Source organism: Propithecus coquereli, unplaced genomic scaffold, assembly GCF_000956105.1.
Source record: "Propithecus coquereli isolate 6110/MARCELLA unplaced genomic scaffold, Pcoq_1.0 Scaffold243, whole genome shotgun sequence".
Taxonomy (NCBI): Eukaryota; Metazoa; Chordata; class Mammalia; order Primates; family Indriidae; genus Propithecus; species Propithecus coquereli.
Window position 1 is genome coordinate 4,780,250 of NW_012147986.1, and position 15,087 is coordinate 4,795,336.

The 15,087-nt window shown below is 39.8% G+C and overlaps 1 protein-coding gene across 1 annotated transcript in view; it reads left to right on the forward strand.

Moving 5' to 3' along the window:
* Positions 1-5,332: 5,332 nt before the first annotated feature.
* The window catches only part of PPP3R1 (protein phosphatase 3, regulatory subunit B, alpha), a 70,556-nt gene continuing 60,801 nt past the window's right edge, over positions 5,333-15,087 (forward strand). The window contains exon 1 of the mRNA XM_012646501.1: positions 5,333-5,724. Within this exon, the coding sequence (XP_012501955.1) occupies positions 5,722-5,724 (3 nt within the window). The 5' untranslated portion in view covers positions 5,333-5,721. The remainder of the gene's footprint in view (positions 5,725-15,087) is intronic.

The following is a 15,087-nucleotide window of genomic DNA, read 5'->3' on the forward strand; positions in this document are numbered from 1 at the left end:
GCACTTAAGGTAGTTTCAATTAACTTGTTATATTTGAAATGTGCTTACCCTTATAATAAACATTAGTGGATGGTGAAAAATATTTTGAGGTAAAGGATATACATGAATGCTGTCCAATAGAACTTTCTGTAATGTCCAATATGGTGGCCACCAGGTATACAGCTACCAAGCACTTGAAATGTGACTAACAAGACAGAAGAACTAAATTTTGATTTTATCCAATTTTAATTAACGTAAATCCAAACAGCTAAAAGTAGCTACTGGCCATCATATTAGGCAGCTCAGACTTAAACTAGATGACTATTCAAAATTCACATAGAAATGGACTGGACCCAGAGGTGAGATTAGAACTAGCGTTTCACTCTAGTCTTGAATGCTGACTCATGTATGGGGCTATACATGCAGATATTTTTGAGTGGAGAAGTGTATTAATGAGTCAACAAGTATGACAGATAGGTCTTCTCTAGTGCTGTAATATTTTTGTTTTACATTTAAATTATATTTTCTGTTATGTTAGGTAAATGGTATAAGATAAATTACTGTAGGAGAGTAGTAAAATAGAAATACAATTAAAGTTGAAAAAACCAGGCATTTTCTTGGTATTCACTTTTATGTGCAAGAGATCAAATAAATTAGTGAGACTTTTAATTTAGGGAAACAACTTCAAGACAATCTAGAACAATTCAATGGATATATATGGATGTAAACCAACTGCCTGCACACCTCCATCTCTCTTGGTCCTCTCTGAGCACACTGCTGGACCACTCAACAGCACTGGATAATGTTGGTCAACCTTTGATCTTGAGCGAATCTCCTTCAGCATCCTTGCTGGGTCTCCTGCCCTTCTAAATGGTCTATCACCTTTCCTATCACTTCTTTTTCCTTCCTCCACTCAAATGTAGATGTTACCTTTAGTTCTGCTTTTGGGTTGGCTCTACCATTTCTATGCTCTCTGATCTCCGTACTTCTCTATTGATTTCAAACAGTCATCTTTATGCAGATAATTACAGATAATTACCCAATTGTAATGTACTCATATACAGAAAATTAATTAGCACAGAAGAATAAAGCTCATTACGTAAAGAGTGTTAACAAAGTGTATGGGTTTTTCTTCCAACACATGAAATTAGATGTGGATGCAATAGGTTTAGGAATAAATTTGGGGAAGTCTTTCTTTTTTCTTTTCTTTTTGGTCTAGCGTATAACATAGAAACAACTTATGTAACCAGTTTATTGCATAATTTTTTGAAATCTTTCCTAATTTAAAAATTGTCCTAATTTGTGTTTCATCTAAAAAGTAAGCATTAGAACTTTGTTTTATTTTGAACAAATTCAATGTTATTAATTCTCTTGTGGGAATTGGAAAAGTTGCATAAAGTCCATCATAAAAGTAGTTACGCTTAAAATTAAAGAAAAAAATCCATCCAATACTTGTGACATTCTTTCCAAACCCATTAATTCACTAAGATAAATGTTAATATTTTTAAGAATACTATTTTCTACTATTGAGTTTTTAATGGCAAATATGCAAAATTTCAGCTACATTATAGTTTAAGTAGGCTTTTATAGGAAGGTCATTGTTTATAGAACTCTTTGTGAAATGGTTTCTACGGAGAAATGAGTTTCCAAGATGGAATTTAGAATCCTTGGCACAAACCTCTGCTGCTTAGCAAGAAGGGAATGACCCACTTCCCCTGCCATCTCAGGTGCCAGGGAACCCTTCTCATCCATTTCCTGGAGCAGGGGGCTAGCTAGCATTCTTGCTTTCTCCTAACTACAAAAAAGGATTCCAGGAACAAAGGTAACCTATTACCCATGCAACCTCAGTGCCTACTAAAGAGAGAATTTTGTGGTGTAAAACTATGTGGCAAAAAGGTACAATATATTTTTAAATCTGAGATTCTCAAATTGGGCATACATTTTATCTAGGAGGAGAAGTCGATGTTTCCTCTAAATCTGTGTTAACAACAAATGTGTACTAAAAAGAAACGGACATTACTTTCAAGGTTTTAATTGGCATTTTCTTCCTATGCATGAGAAGAGTATCAAAATCAAACTTGGTTTCTAGTTGACATTAATAAATACAATTGTGAACAAAAGTGGATATTTTGGGAGTAATATTGTACTAGAATACCTTAAATAACTGCAGGAATAGTAATTTGGGGTTTTTTTGCAATCCTTAAATATTATATATAAGTAAAGGACGGTGATCAGTCCTTTAAGAATAGGGCAGCTAGCTTTCTGGATATCACTATGATCTTGAAGGTGTCCAAATGATGTAATACCCTGTGACATTTTTAACTTTTTAAAGATAATTGTAGAGACACTGAAGCCTGAGGCTGCCTATGGTCAAATATGACTGTAAACTTTACTCTTTCTTAAAACTTTCTTTTCCTTTCATTTTCTTTCCACCTAGCAGCCCTGTTACTATAGCTGGGTTTTTTCTTCTATCACTAAAAAAGGGAAAAGTTGAAGATTTTAGTTTTAAACTCCCTTTTAAAGTTGATTTCCACATCTCTATTCCTTTCTAACCCCAGTTTCTACTTTGGGGCTTCCACTGGGATAGTTCATCAGCAACTCAAACTGTGCATCTTTAAATCTAAAGTCATCTCTTCTCACTTAATAACCAAACTTCTCCTTACTTCTTTATTTTTCTTAACAGTATCACTATTTTCTGTCATCCAAGCTAAAACTGGTCATCTTTTATTTTTCCCTCTCCTTTGTTCCCCACATCCACTAAGTTGCACAGTCAGTTCATTTTTGCTTCATGTCTTTCATATTCACCCTTCCTCTCCTCTACCACTGGTACCCCTCACCTCCGCAGGTCTCTCTGTTACCATTCTTGTAACTGGTATCACTGTCTTAAGTGTCTCTCTCTTCAACTTATCAGACATAATACTTTCTGATAATCATCTTTTGGTTGCTAAGTTTTCTAGGAAAAATAAGCCACAAATATATGTCCATGGCCTCTTCACTTATCTAGTTAAAAACACATATGCTTTTAGCAGGACAAGTTGGTACATGCATATTTAAAAATACATATGCTTTTAGCAGGACTATTTGGTACCTGTTCCCTCTCATATTAAGCTTCACATACCAAACCTTAATGAAAAGAAACAAAAAGAATGGCTACATAGCATTTTTTTTTTTTTTTGGCCTTGGGGGAAAAAGGCAGGGTATTAAAGGTGCCTGTTGGATTTACTTCTCTCACTGGATTCAGAATACTCCAAATTGCCTCCAACATAACTAAATTATAGGTTACTTGAAATCTACTGTATTCCATATAGCTCAAATTCCTTCTTAGTATGTAAGTATGTATGTAATCCTTTGTCAAAACGGTAATTTGATTTTCACTGAAAAGGTCCAAGGGACACATATAAATGCAGTTACTGTGATTATCTCCGAGAAGTGGAGTTGAGAGGATGGATTTTTTATATAGTACTTTTTTCAAAAAAAAGAGGACCAGGCATAGTAGCTCACGCCTGTAATCCTAGCACTTTGGAAGGCTGAGGCAGTAAGATCCCTTGAGGCCAGGAATTCAAGAGCAGCTAGGGCAACATAGCAAGACTCTGTCTCTGCAAAAACGTATTAAAAATTAGGCATGGTGGCACACGCCTGTAGTCCTAGCTACTCGGGAGGCTGAGGCAGCAGGAGTTTGAAGCCAGCCTGGGCAACATGGTGAGACCCTATTTCTAAAAATATTTAAAAAATGAGTATGTCTTACTTTTATGATAAAAAACTAATTTAAAGTAATAGACTTAGAAAACATTAAGCACATTTAGGTTAGGGACTTTTCTTTACCTGTTCTGTAACATTAATATCAAATAGCAACAAATCTAAGTAAAGAAACTCAGATCAAGTGGTGGAAGAAATAGTGTAACTTCTTGGCCTTTCCTTGATACATTCATTGTTTCTTTTCCTAATGCATCCTGGCACAGAGCCAAAGCAGCTCTTTTGTGTGTGTGTGTGTGTGTGAGAGAGAGAGAGAGAGAGAGAGACAGAGTGTCGGGGGAGGGACCCCACCCCCGAGGCACATCACTGAGCCCTGGCCTTATTAGAAAAGATGCATGCTTATCATGTCAAAATAATTAGCACAGAAAAAGAACAAAGTTCTCATGTAAGCAGCATTAACAGGCTGCCTTTAAAAACACTGGCTTTTTATAAAAACTACTCAAAGGATTTATCAGTAAGGAGTTTCTGATCATTCAGAAAACATCCTCCCTCCCTCTCTCACGCGCGCGCTCATCAAGACTTCTGAAAGAATGACTCGTTACATTAGTCGCAAAATGTGTTCTTTGTTATCCTCATCCCACCTCTCCTGCCAGCTTTATTTCTTCTCTTGAACGCAATTTTTCTCCTTTGGCTTTTCTGGACTTCATTTCCTATTGTAGTCTGAATTTTCTGGGACGGTAATTGCCACCAGAGTGGATATAGCTACCCATATAAAAAGGACAAGTAGGCAATTTATCTTCGGGTATTTTTCATAAACAAACACTGCTGCACCCCGCCAAACGCAGACTGGAGGGTTTATCTACAATGCAGAGCTGGGTGGGAAGGTCTCTGGGAGAGTGGAAAGCAGCCCTGCTACTTGTTTGTCCAGGTTCTCCCCACGCCTCAAGCTGCAACCAGCTTTGCTCTCCTCCCTGTCTTTACAATCTGGCTCCTGACTCTGCCAATTCGCACGACAGTGGGGGCCTGCGGGTGCTGCACCTGGGCGACAACAGTCCTGATGCGCCGTGTAATCCTGCAGTGGGTCCGAGTCGGTGCGCAGATACAAAGACATCTTTGATTCCCCCTAGCCCCCGGACTTAGATTTTCCCTTTTTGTGGTGCGTCGTCTGGGTGGTTCTGACACCCTAAGACCACCCAACTACTCTGTCTCTCACGAGGCTTCCACTCCAGGGCCCAAGTCCCCTTTTTCTCGCTGCTCGCGCACCCCTCTGGCTTCCTCCCTCTCGGGGAACACTCGCACTTCCTTCTTCCCCTCCCCGCCCTGCTTTCCTCCCCACCCGCCTCCAGCCACATGACAGGAAGGGCTCCGCCACGCGACGTCACCGACGTCCGCGCCCCCGCCCCCGGCTCCCCCCGCACCGCACGCAAGGGGCGGCCGGCGGAGGGGCGAACGTGGTCCGCGCGCGCCGTGCTCCCCAACCAGAGCTCGCCAAAGCGCCGCAGCGGCCGCCGCCGAGCCGGGCGCGCGGGTTCCCGGATGTGCGGCGCTCGCGAAAGCCCCGCCCCCGTCGCCGGCCCGCGCGCGCCCCCGCCCTCCGCCCTCCGCCCCGCGCGCTGCTGCGCTCGGTACTCCCCTCCCTCTCCCGCCCTCCCCCTTTTTCGTGCCTTGAGGTTGCGGGTCAGCGCGAGCCACTGCAGTGAGTCCGTCACGGCTCCGGCGCGAGCGCGAGGCTGCAGCCCCCGAGCCGCCTGGCCCTCTTCGCCCCTCTCGCCCTCCTCTCTGCCTTCTCTCCTCCTCGCCGTCTCTCCTCCCGCGCTCTCGGTCTCCGAATCTCGACCTTAATTTCTTTCCCCCCGCTCTGCCCGCTCCCTCGCGTGCCCAGTCACCCGGCCGGCGCGGGCCCCGCGGCACCGCCTCCCCTCCCCCACCCAGCGCCCCCTCCCCGCGGGCGACCCGAGGGCCACAGCTGGTCCGCCGCCGCTTCCTGCTGGAGCCCGTCTGAGCGCCGACACTTCTCCACGCAAGCGAGCCTCCGACCCACCGAGCAAAATGGTGAGACCCTGGCTTCCCCAATGCACCATCCCTCCCCCGCCCGCCGCCGACGGGGTCGGGTGCGGGGGCGAGTCCCGAAGCCCCCGGCCGGCTCCCTCCAGTGGAAAATTCGAGAGACCCGGGCCGGACCGGTGCCACGGCGGGTGCGGGCAAGCCCGCAGCGGCCCGGGTGCGTTGGCGGCCGGCGGGGGCGGTGGGCCGGCTGCTTGACAGGACGGCGTCTCGCAGACGCTGCGGCGGCGGAGCTCCCGCGCCGGCCCACGGGGCGCCCCCGCCACGGCCGCCAGGATTCCGCCCTGCCCCGACCCCCTGTCGGTCCCCCCTCCCCCGCCAGCTTGGCACTGCTCCCTTGTCGCCCCTCTTCACTTCTCTCTTGACCCTCTTCCACGTGGAACCTCTGTGCACCCCACACTCACTCTCTTTTTTAAGTTCGAGGATATTCTGAAGCCCTATGGAAATAATAATATGTGGCCAGTGGCGCTTTATATAAGACCCACTTTCTCTGCAGAGCTGCTCTTTCTCCCACTCAATCCAGGTTTTCAAGCAGTGAATCCTGGCAGGAATCCTGCCACTTACTTCCCCCTCTCCCGTTAGCTTTCATTTCGCTGCCGTTTGCAGTCTTACGGGGTTCCTTTCGCTGCTGCTTTTCTCTCTGCACCGGCGAACCAGAAAGGTCCAAGGTGTATATTCATTAAAACATAGGCTGGCTTGGTTTTGGGAGATTGGCGGTACTTGTTTTTTAATGCTTCCTTACTACTAAGGGTTTTTCATTTTCTTTGTTGCCTTCGTGTCTGTCTCTCTTGGGGTGGTTGTTTTTGAATCATGGCGATTTAAATTTGTCTTTCCTTACCCTCACATTAATCCCTAGGTAGAATTCTCTGCTGTAGTGTTTCAGACCGACGCTAGGGGTGTGTCTCCCGCCTGTGTCACTGTAGCCAAGAAATCAACGACGCCCTTTTAGCCTGTTACCTTACCGGTCCTCTCGCTCCCGGTAGCCCTCGTAGTTTTTCCTCTTTGTAATCAAGAATTGTATACATAGTGGAAAAAGTTCGCAGTGTCATTCCTTATATATCAGATATTCCAACATGTGATTCGGTTGTTAGGCTTTCTTGAAAAAGTCTTTGAACAGTTGTCAGATTTTTAGACTGGTTGTTTGACGTTGGGTAATTTCTTGCACCTTTTAATTGTGTGATAATTCATCTTGTATGTAGAATTTAAGTATTTCAAAATATGTGGTGGAGTAGTGAAGAGAGAAATTCTTTTGATTGTCATTTGAAATCAATTTGGTGGTGATTGTGAGGGAAGAGAGTGAAATTAGAATATTCAAGTCAGCCTTTATTTAAAATATAGGGCAAATGAAAAAGTGTGCTTTTTGGTGTACTTAAAACCAAGATTAAGAGCAGACTTAATAAATGATTCGTAATTTTAATGTGTAGAAGACGTTTTCCCTTGCCAACTTGAGAGAGAGCTCAGAAGACAACTTTAGTCCCCAAAGTCACAAAACTTAACGCTTTTCCAGACTAGTACAGAAAACAATTTAGGAAGATCCGAGCCATTGGTAAAACAGTCTTTTTACTGGCATATTATTTTGAAGTTAGGAATTGCACTTTAGTGCTTTAATAGAACTTCCTTATGCATATTGTTTGAAGGTCAGGATCTTGAAGATCTTTGTTCATTGCAGAGAATATTTTTACTTATATTTATAAGCTATGCATTTTGAGGAACAGTGATCTAGCTTTTTTTTGTTTATTATATAGCAAAGTGATCTGATTTCCAAGCAGTTTTTCCCTCCTTGTGGTGCACCCCTCTTTAAAAAAAATCAGACTGAATTTGGGAAATCATCCTTTAGATCTTATTTATCTTCCTGTTACTCAATAGTTCCTTATCTTTTAAAATATTTTAAGATGTACCATATGGTATCATTTTCTGCCAGGTCATTGTTTTCCTCTTCTTTCCAGCTTCCTTTTCAGTATTTATTTTCTAATTCACTCTTGGCTCTTCTCTTTTTCATTCTCCCAATTACCATTTTAGGACTTACATAATTCATGGTGACAGTGGCTTTTCAACTTTAGGGTTATTTTGGTCTATTTAATATAGCACTGGTTCCAAAGTATCAAGTACCTATAACTTAACTTTGCCATATGAGGTATTGATTAACTCAAATTGGGCTTTGGAGTGATTTGGTTGATTTTTCCAGTTAATTGAACTTACAGTTCTGAAAATTCTAACACCCTTTGAAAATCTCTCTTACTAAGTATCATGAACATGTCTACATTTTTGTCAACAGATGTTACAGTGTTAATTCATGAATTATCACTGGTTAATTCAAGTATAGAGAAAGTAAAAAGGCTTACAAGATTTAATTGAATCTCTCAAGGATCTTTGCTGACAGGTATTAATTTTAGTTGCTGCCTTAAAAGTAGCTTATTTTTTTTTTCCTGAGAGTTAGTCTTTCTCTCCCTTCACCCAGTTTGAGTTTTAAACTTTAGTATTGAGGGGGAGTGAAGATTGTGTATATGTATACAAAAATCTGTGAGTACTGAGCACTGAGCTCCTGGGAATTTTCTTGAACCAGATTTTTTTGTATCTGTTTTTGTTAGAATAGATAATATGGATTTTGTTCTGGTTGCTTATATGAATACAGTGTAAAGGTAATTACCTGTTTTAGGTTTTGTTTCTTAAGGCAGCCTTAAATTTTATAAAGGACCTTTTTATGTCTTCATCTCCACGATCTGTAACTACAACTTAAATTTAATACTGTCTGTGACAACTGCACTTAGAGTTGTACACAACATATTCTAGTTCAGATTCTGTGACAAGTCTTTTTTTTTTTTTTTAAAGATAAAAGTGGGGAACCTGTCTTATGGCCAGCAGAATTAAAATTCACATCTGTCGTGAAGGGAAAATTTCTCCACTTGTTATGTTCCATAGTGGATGAGAAAATTAATATGGCTCAGGATACAAGCTGAAGAAGCTGACTAAGAGTCAGTCAGCAACAAGAGGGACAGGCAAGTATGGAAGGATCAGGCATATGTCATAGGAAGTGAGACAGTATGAGGAAGTCAGCTTGTGCCAGGAGGATTGAACAAGTCAGACAAACCATGGACCCCAGAGTCTGGGGCAAGCAATGGGGATTCATTCATACCAAATAAATACTTGTAGATTTTATCTGCTGTTCATGGAATTACGATGCTCTCTGTTAAGGATGATATTAAAATGATTAAGACAGGTTTCCTACCATTATTTAAGTAGAGAATGTAAGAAAAATGCCAGTAACTGAAATAAGTTAGCATATGATGAATATCCTGTGAGTAACACACACAAAGCCTGAAAGCAGTTGAGAAAAGAGCAAGATCATTTTCATCTAGATTTAGGGAAAGTTTTATGAAGAAGGTGACGAGATGGATCTAAAAAGATTCATAGAATTGAAGTAGGCAGAATTGGAAGCATCTGGAAGACACTTTAAATCCTGCAGGTAGGAAGGGACAATGTATTTTTGGAGCACTGATTCTCAAAATGTGGTTCCTGGACCAGCAGCATTGGCAGCATCTGGAAACTTGTAAGGCTCCACCCTGGAACAACTGACTCTAAAACTCTGGAGATGAGCCAAACAGTCCAGGTTTTATAGGTCTTCCAGGTGATTGTAATGTATGCTAAGTTTTGAAAGCCACTGTTTAGAGAATAGCAAGGAATGTATTTATTTAAATTTTAATCTAGTGTCTGTTAATATACCTAGCATTAACTATACAAACATAAGACATTGTTGTTATCTGCAAGGAACTTAATCAAGTGGGATAAACAAGACAATGATTGTGCAGTGTGATATGTGCTCTTAACAGACTAAACATGGGGTACTGTAAGAGTACTTGGCAGCGAAGAGACTTAGTCCAAACTGGGGATGAATGTCACTCAGAAAGCTTCCTAGAAGAGATGGTGCTGAGTCTTAAAAGGATGAATATTTAGCCAATGGGAAAGGGCACTCCAGATAGAGTTCTTATGTTCAGAGTCATAGAGGCGTTAGCTATATAAGCCATTCAGGGAACTAAAGTGTTAGTTTAGTATGGCTGGGGAGAAGCGGATAGGGTGGAAGGGAGAGTGTGTCAGGTAGATTAAGCTAGATCGTAGAGGGACTTGCATATCATGAAGGAGTTAATTTTTTTTTTTTTTCCCTAAAAGCAGTGGGAAGCTATTATTTTTAAGCAGTAGAATGACATTGTCTCATACAGTTCTTTAAAGTGATTGATCTGATGGCTATGTGGATAATAGAATAGATGAATCTAGACATGGGGAGCCATTAAGAAATAATTATAATAATTCATGTGAGAAATAAGGACCTGAAAGAATACTGTAACAGTGTTGATGGATAGGAGGGACCAGAGATGAGATACAGTTAGGAGATAGAAGAAAGGACTTGGTGACTATCGGATAATGGGGGAGAAAAGGAGTGGTAAATCCTGCGTTGGTTTCTGATTTTGGTGACTGGATAGATGATAGTGCTGTGCACTCAGCAAATATTTATTGAGTACCTTGGGTAAGGTTAGGTTCTAGGGATACATAAATACTATCCCTGTCCTCAAGAAACTTCCACTTTGCTGGGATGACCACTGTTTCATCTCTAGTCTTCTATTATCATTTAGTAATTAATGTTTGGAATGCTGTGTTGCAAGATTCCAAGTTTATTAGGCTAGAGTGCTGTGAAATATTAATAATGCCTGCTGCATAGATAATCATGGCATAGGAGATAGCAGAAGGAACTTGATAGCCTGGAGGTAGGAAGAGGCACATGTGTTTGAGCAGTGATTCTCAAAATGTGGATCCTGGACTTGCAGCATCAGCATCATCTGGGATCTTATTAGAAATGCACATTGTCCTAGGAGATGTAGGAGAAGGAGATTTGGGGGAATGATGAGGATTTCTATTTCGGACATGTTGAATTTGAAGTAGTCATAGGTCATCTCTGGGTAGTTATGGCTAAGAGATAATTGGTTACATATATCAGGAGCTCAGAAGCAAGATTGGGGCTTGAATTAAAGATTTGAATGTTGTATTTGTATTAGGCAGTGGTTGAAGCCATGAAACTGGATGAAGTCCTATATAGACAGAATATAAAATGAGAAGTGAAGAGGGCGAATTCTAAAGAATACTGCATGTAAGAGGCAGGTAGAGAGGATGAGGAGCCTGTGAAGTTCATCTGAGAGTGAATAGCCAGAGAGATAATTGGAAAATTAGCACTGTGATGTCAGATTGCAGGGAATTTTAAGGAGGAAAGAGTCAGCTGTGAAGAGATACTGCAGAGATCAGGAAAGAGAACTTAAAAGTGTCTTTTGGAGGGATCAGGAGAGTTTTGGTGACTTGGGCAATAGTAGGTTGTTTTAATGGTGGCAAAGAAAGCCAGGATGTAGTGAGCTGAGTAATAAATATGGCCAGTCATTGAGTTTAGACTGCTCTTTAAAGCCTTGAGTAGGAGAGAGAATGGAAGCCGGAAAATTTAGATTTGAGGAAGGATTTATATTGGGGTCAAAAGAATGAGCCAAGAAAGAGGGAGAAGGTTGTCTTTTGAATCTTTTCAAAGGGAAAAGATGGGATTATTGACAATTTGATGTCCCCAAGGAGATGGGAAGGGATATGACTCTCCTTAGACAAGAGGAGGGCTTTTTCTCATCCTTTATCAAGAAAGGGAAGGAGATAAAGATGAAAACTATTAATGTAGGCTGTATAAGAGTTTAGGCTGGAAAGGAAGTCATGTTAAGTTGTAAATGACCTTAACTGCTTGATTTCAGTTTGGTCCCATTAGGAAACCATTGATTAATCTGGAAATGAGATGCTGGGTGATTTGGAAGGGGTGGAAATTGTAGGTAGGAGTACTGCTTTGTGGTGTTACAGATAAGAAGTTATAAGAATTTGAAAGCAAATAGATAAGGAGACATTTTAAATATAGAGCTGAAAAGAGTTAAAAACTTTCTGAGGAAACAGAATCATAAAGGATGACCCAACCTGGTGATTGGATACAAAGAGAGCTCTACATTATTAATAAAAGCAGGAAAGTAGGACTGAGTTGCTGGTTAAAAGAAGTGTAAGAAGAAGGCAAGTTTGGTTTGAGACAGTGAGTTTGATGAGCTTGAGAATTCCACTATAAGTTTCTGTTTAACAAACTTGACAACGTACTTGTGAAAGAAATGGAGTTACAATGTTTGAGTCAAGATAATAGCTAAAGGGAGGGTTATAAGGATGATGATTAAGAAGATACTGATAGAATTGGCCATTAGAAGAATCTTGATAATCTCTAAGACTAACTTCAGTTATGTCCTGAGTGAAAGAAATAAGATTTTAAGAGAATGTAAACTCTGTGAATGCAGAGACCTTATCTTTATCTTTTCATTGTTATATTCCAGATACTTGGGAAGTAATAGATATTAAGTACTGTTTGAAGAAGGAATATGTGAATGAATAAGTGGAATAAAGGAATAGATGTTGATAAGGCATTGGAGGCAATAAGTATCAATTCCTTTTTTGAGACATTTATGAAAGAAAGAACAAAGGATATTTAACTTCAATGGTTTACAGGTGGAGTAAGTTCTTTTTGGGATAGGGGAAGATGTGAATATTCTTAAGAATTAGAAAAGAAAAGCCAGGAGAGGGAGCTGTAACAAAGAGAATGATTAATGGATGAAGCCCTAGAAGAGGTAGACAGAAGAGGATGAAAGGAAAAGGGGGACATCAAAAGAGAAAAAAGTATCACAGGAGAGTAGGCCATGGCAACAGATGTGTTCTAATGATGGAGTTCATACCCGGTGGTCTAAGTCATGTAGTATCTCAGGATGACTTGAGGAAAGATCATTTGCTGGGATTGAGATTGAGGCTGAGGCAAACGGGATGGGTTTGAGGGTGAGGGCTGTGGAAGAGGATTCGGTCCGATTTCAGGGAATGGCTAAATAGTAGGCAGGACCTAGGAAAGGGCAACAATGAATTACTGACGTAGGAAATGGATTCTAACAGGAGAAGAGCTTAATGCAGATTTATTTGTTCTTTTGATCAAGTTACGTGGGGCTGAAAGGAGCCATTTTCTGAGTTTGGGTTTTATGTAGGGGGAACATGTAGTTGTAGAGCCGTATTCTTAAAATTTTTAAAAAGTTCCATACATTTACTTAAAAATTCAAATGATATTGAAAAGTATAAAGTGGAAAGTAAGAGTCTTCCCTGGCAACCCCTCCCTCATTATTAAAATTTCTTGTATATTCTCATAAGAGAGAATTTTTTGTGTGGGGTTTTCTCCCCTTTTTTGTCTTTGCCAGCATATGGGTTTTTTTTTTTTAAACTCAGTTTTTATTAAAAAGATTACAAAGGGATTTTAATGATATCATGCTCCAGTTTACTCGTTACAATCAGTTTTATTCCAAGGTTTTCAGCTGTATTTTAAATGTAAACATTGAGTCAAAAACAATTCCTTATTCTAATCAGGTAACAATTTTCTAATGATAGAGGTTGGTACTTTAACAAGGGTGTGAACTATGGTAGTGTTCTTACGAAATCACTCAGGGAAAATAACATTAGGACTCTTTTTTGTACTTATTAAGCATTAACCACAGTACGTGGATAACAAATTCTTGAATTAAAAGAGAAAACTATCTCCACATCTTTTGGATAAAGCCTTTATTTTAACTCAAGCTTGCTGGATTAAATTTCTTCCTTATTTTACCTTTGCAAAATAAGCCTTTTCTACGGTAGCCCTCATCCATTCTTCCCTTTCTGAATTTTCTTCTTACACTTCCATTATTTCCTTCATGTTTATGAGTTGACAGTATAATTATGGGTAATGTATAGGTGTGGTGCAAGAATGCAATTTTAATAAGTGAAATTTGATAAATATGTTTTTGGGTTTTTGTTTTTTTTTATAGTCGTGTACTTTAACAATATTTAAAACATTTGAGGATTTCAGTGGAAAATCCTTTAAAATTTAGCACTAATAATTCAGTAAGTCATAGATTCCCATAATCTCTTTCCTTAGAGAGTTTTGATTTATTTTTTAAATTGGTCCTTTCGTAGTATCATAAGGAGGGCCACATTGGTAGCCCTGTCAGTATCCCCAAAAACATGTCTGTAGTATAGAGGAGATATCACACTGACTTGTTTTTCTGGCACTGTTATTAAATTTAGTATGTTTTGGCCAAATCTCTTTTGTAAACAATACAGAGTATTTATTTTTATTTGTGTTAGAGTTAGGTATGCATTTTAAAACCTAGGTATGATAAGATGAAGGATAGCAGCCTACAAAAAGGATCAAACTTTTAACATTGGCCCTTATTAGACCTGTCTGTTAGCATTTTTATTTATTTTTAATCTGTCTAGTTTCAGGGATAGTTGTCTTTTATATCCTCCTGAGTGTAATGCCATAAGCAAACTCCTGTTTAGGCATGCAATAAGTTGGCATCCTCTAGTGTTATTTGCTTGTAAGGCAGTCTTTAGTAAAAATTGGAATCTCAAGAAAAACAAGTGATAATGGGTTATAAGAGAAATCTGTGATTTTATGTACAATCATGGCACAACTGTGTTCCTAACAAAGAGTATATTGTGAATTACACTAACATATAATCTTTCTCAAGCAAAGAGAGAATTTATGAACCCAGGAATATGTCAGCTTTGTCTTCCTGGCTGGTGGTCATGCTACCTTTACCATCTTACTTCTTGACTGTTTTCTGTTTGCTCATTTTCTTGTTTTTCAGTCCACTACAGTTCTGTGATGTCTAATTCAGTAGACACCAGCTACATGTGGCTGTTTAAATTTTAATTAAAGTTAATTAATCAGTTCCTCGGTTTCACTAGCCACATTTCAAGTACTCCATGGCTACATGTAGCTAGGTTACCTTATGGGACAGCATTTTCTTGTTTTTCAGTCCACTACAGTTCTGTGATGTCTAATTCAGTAGACACCAGCTACATGTGGCTGTTTAACTGTGAATTAAAGTTAATTAAAATTGGTGCAGCATCAGAGAAGCTTAAACTCTGGGATATACTCACATGCTGGGAAAATGTTGTTTTGTAGGGCCAGGAATGTAAATATAAACAATTTGTTTAATCAGGCAAGAACCAGTACTTTGTGTGCAACCTCTTTTCAGTTTTTGGTAATTGTGTTATACTGGTAACATAAAAAAAGCAAAGACAAACTTTTTAAGCATATTAGAATATTAGCAACTCATTCTATTTTTGGTAATAATCCTATTAGTGCAGTTTACTTGCATGAACAGTATAAACTACAAATATGAAAATCAGATGCTTTAAAGCAGGTAAACTAAAAATGCAGTTAAAATATCTAAACAAGCTTTTAAATGTTTTGAAGTATTGTATGAAATTAAAAGAATAAAAGAA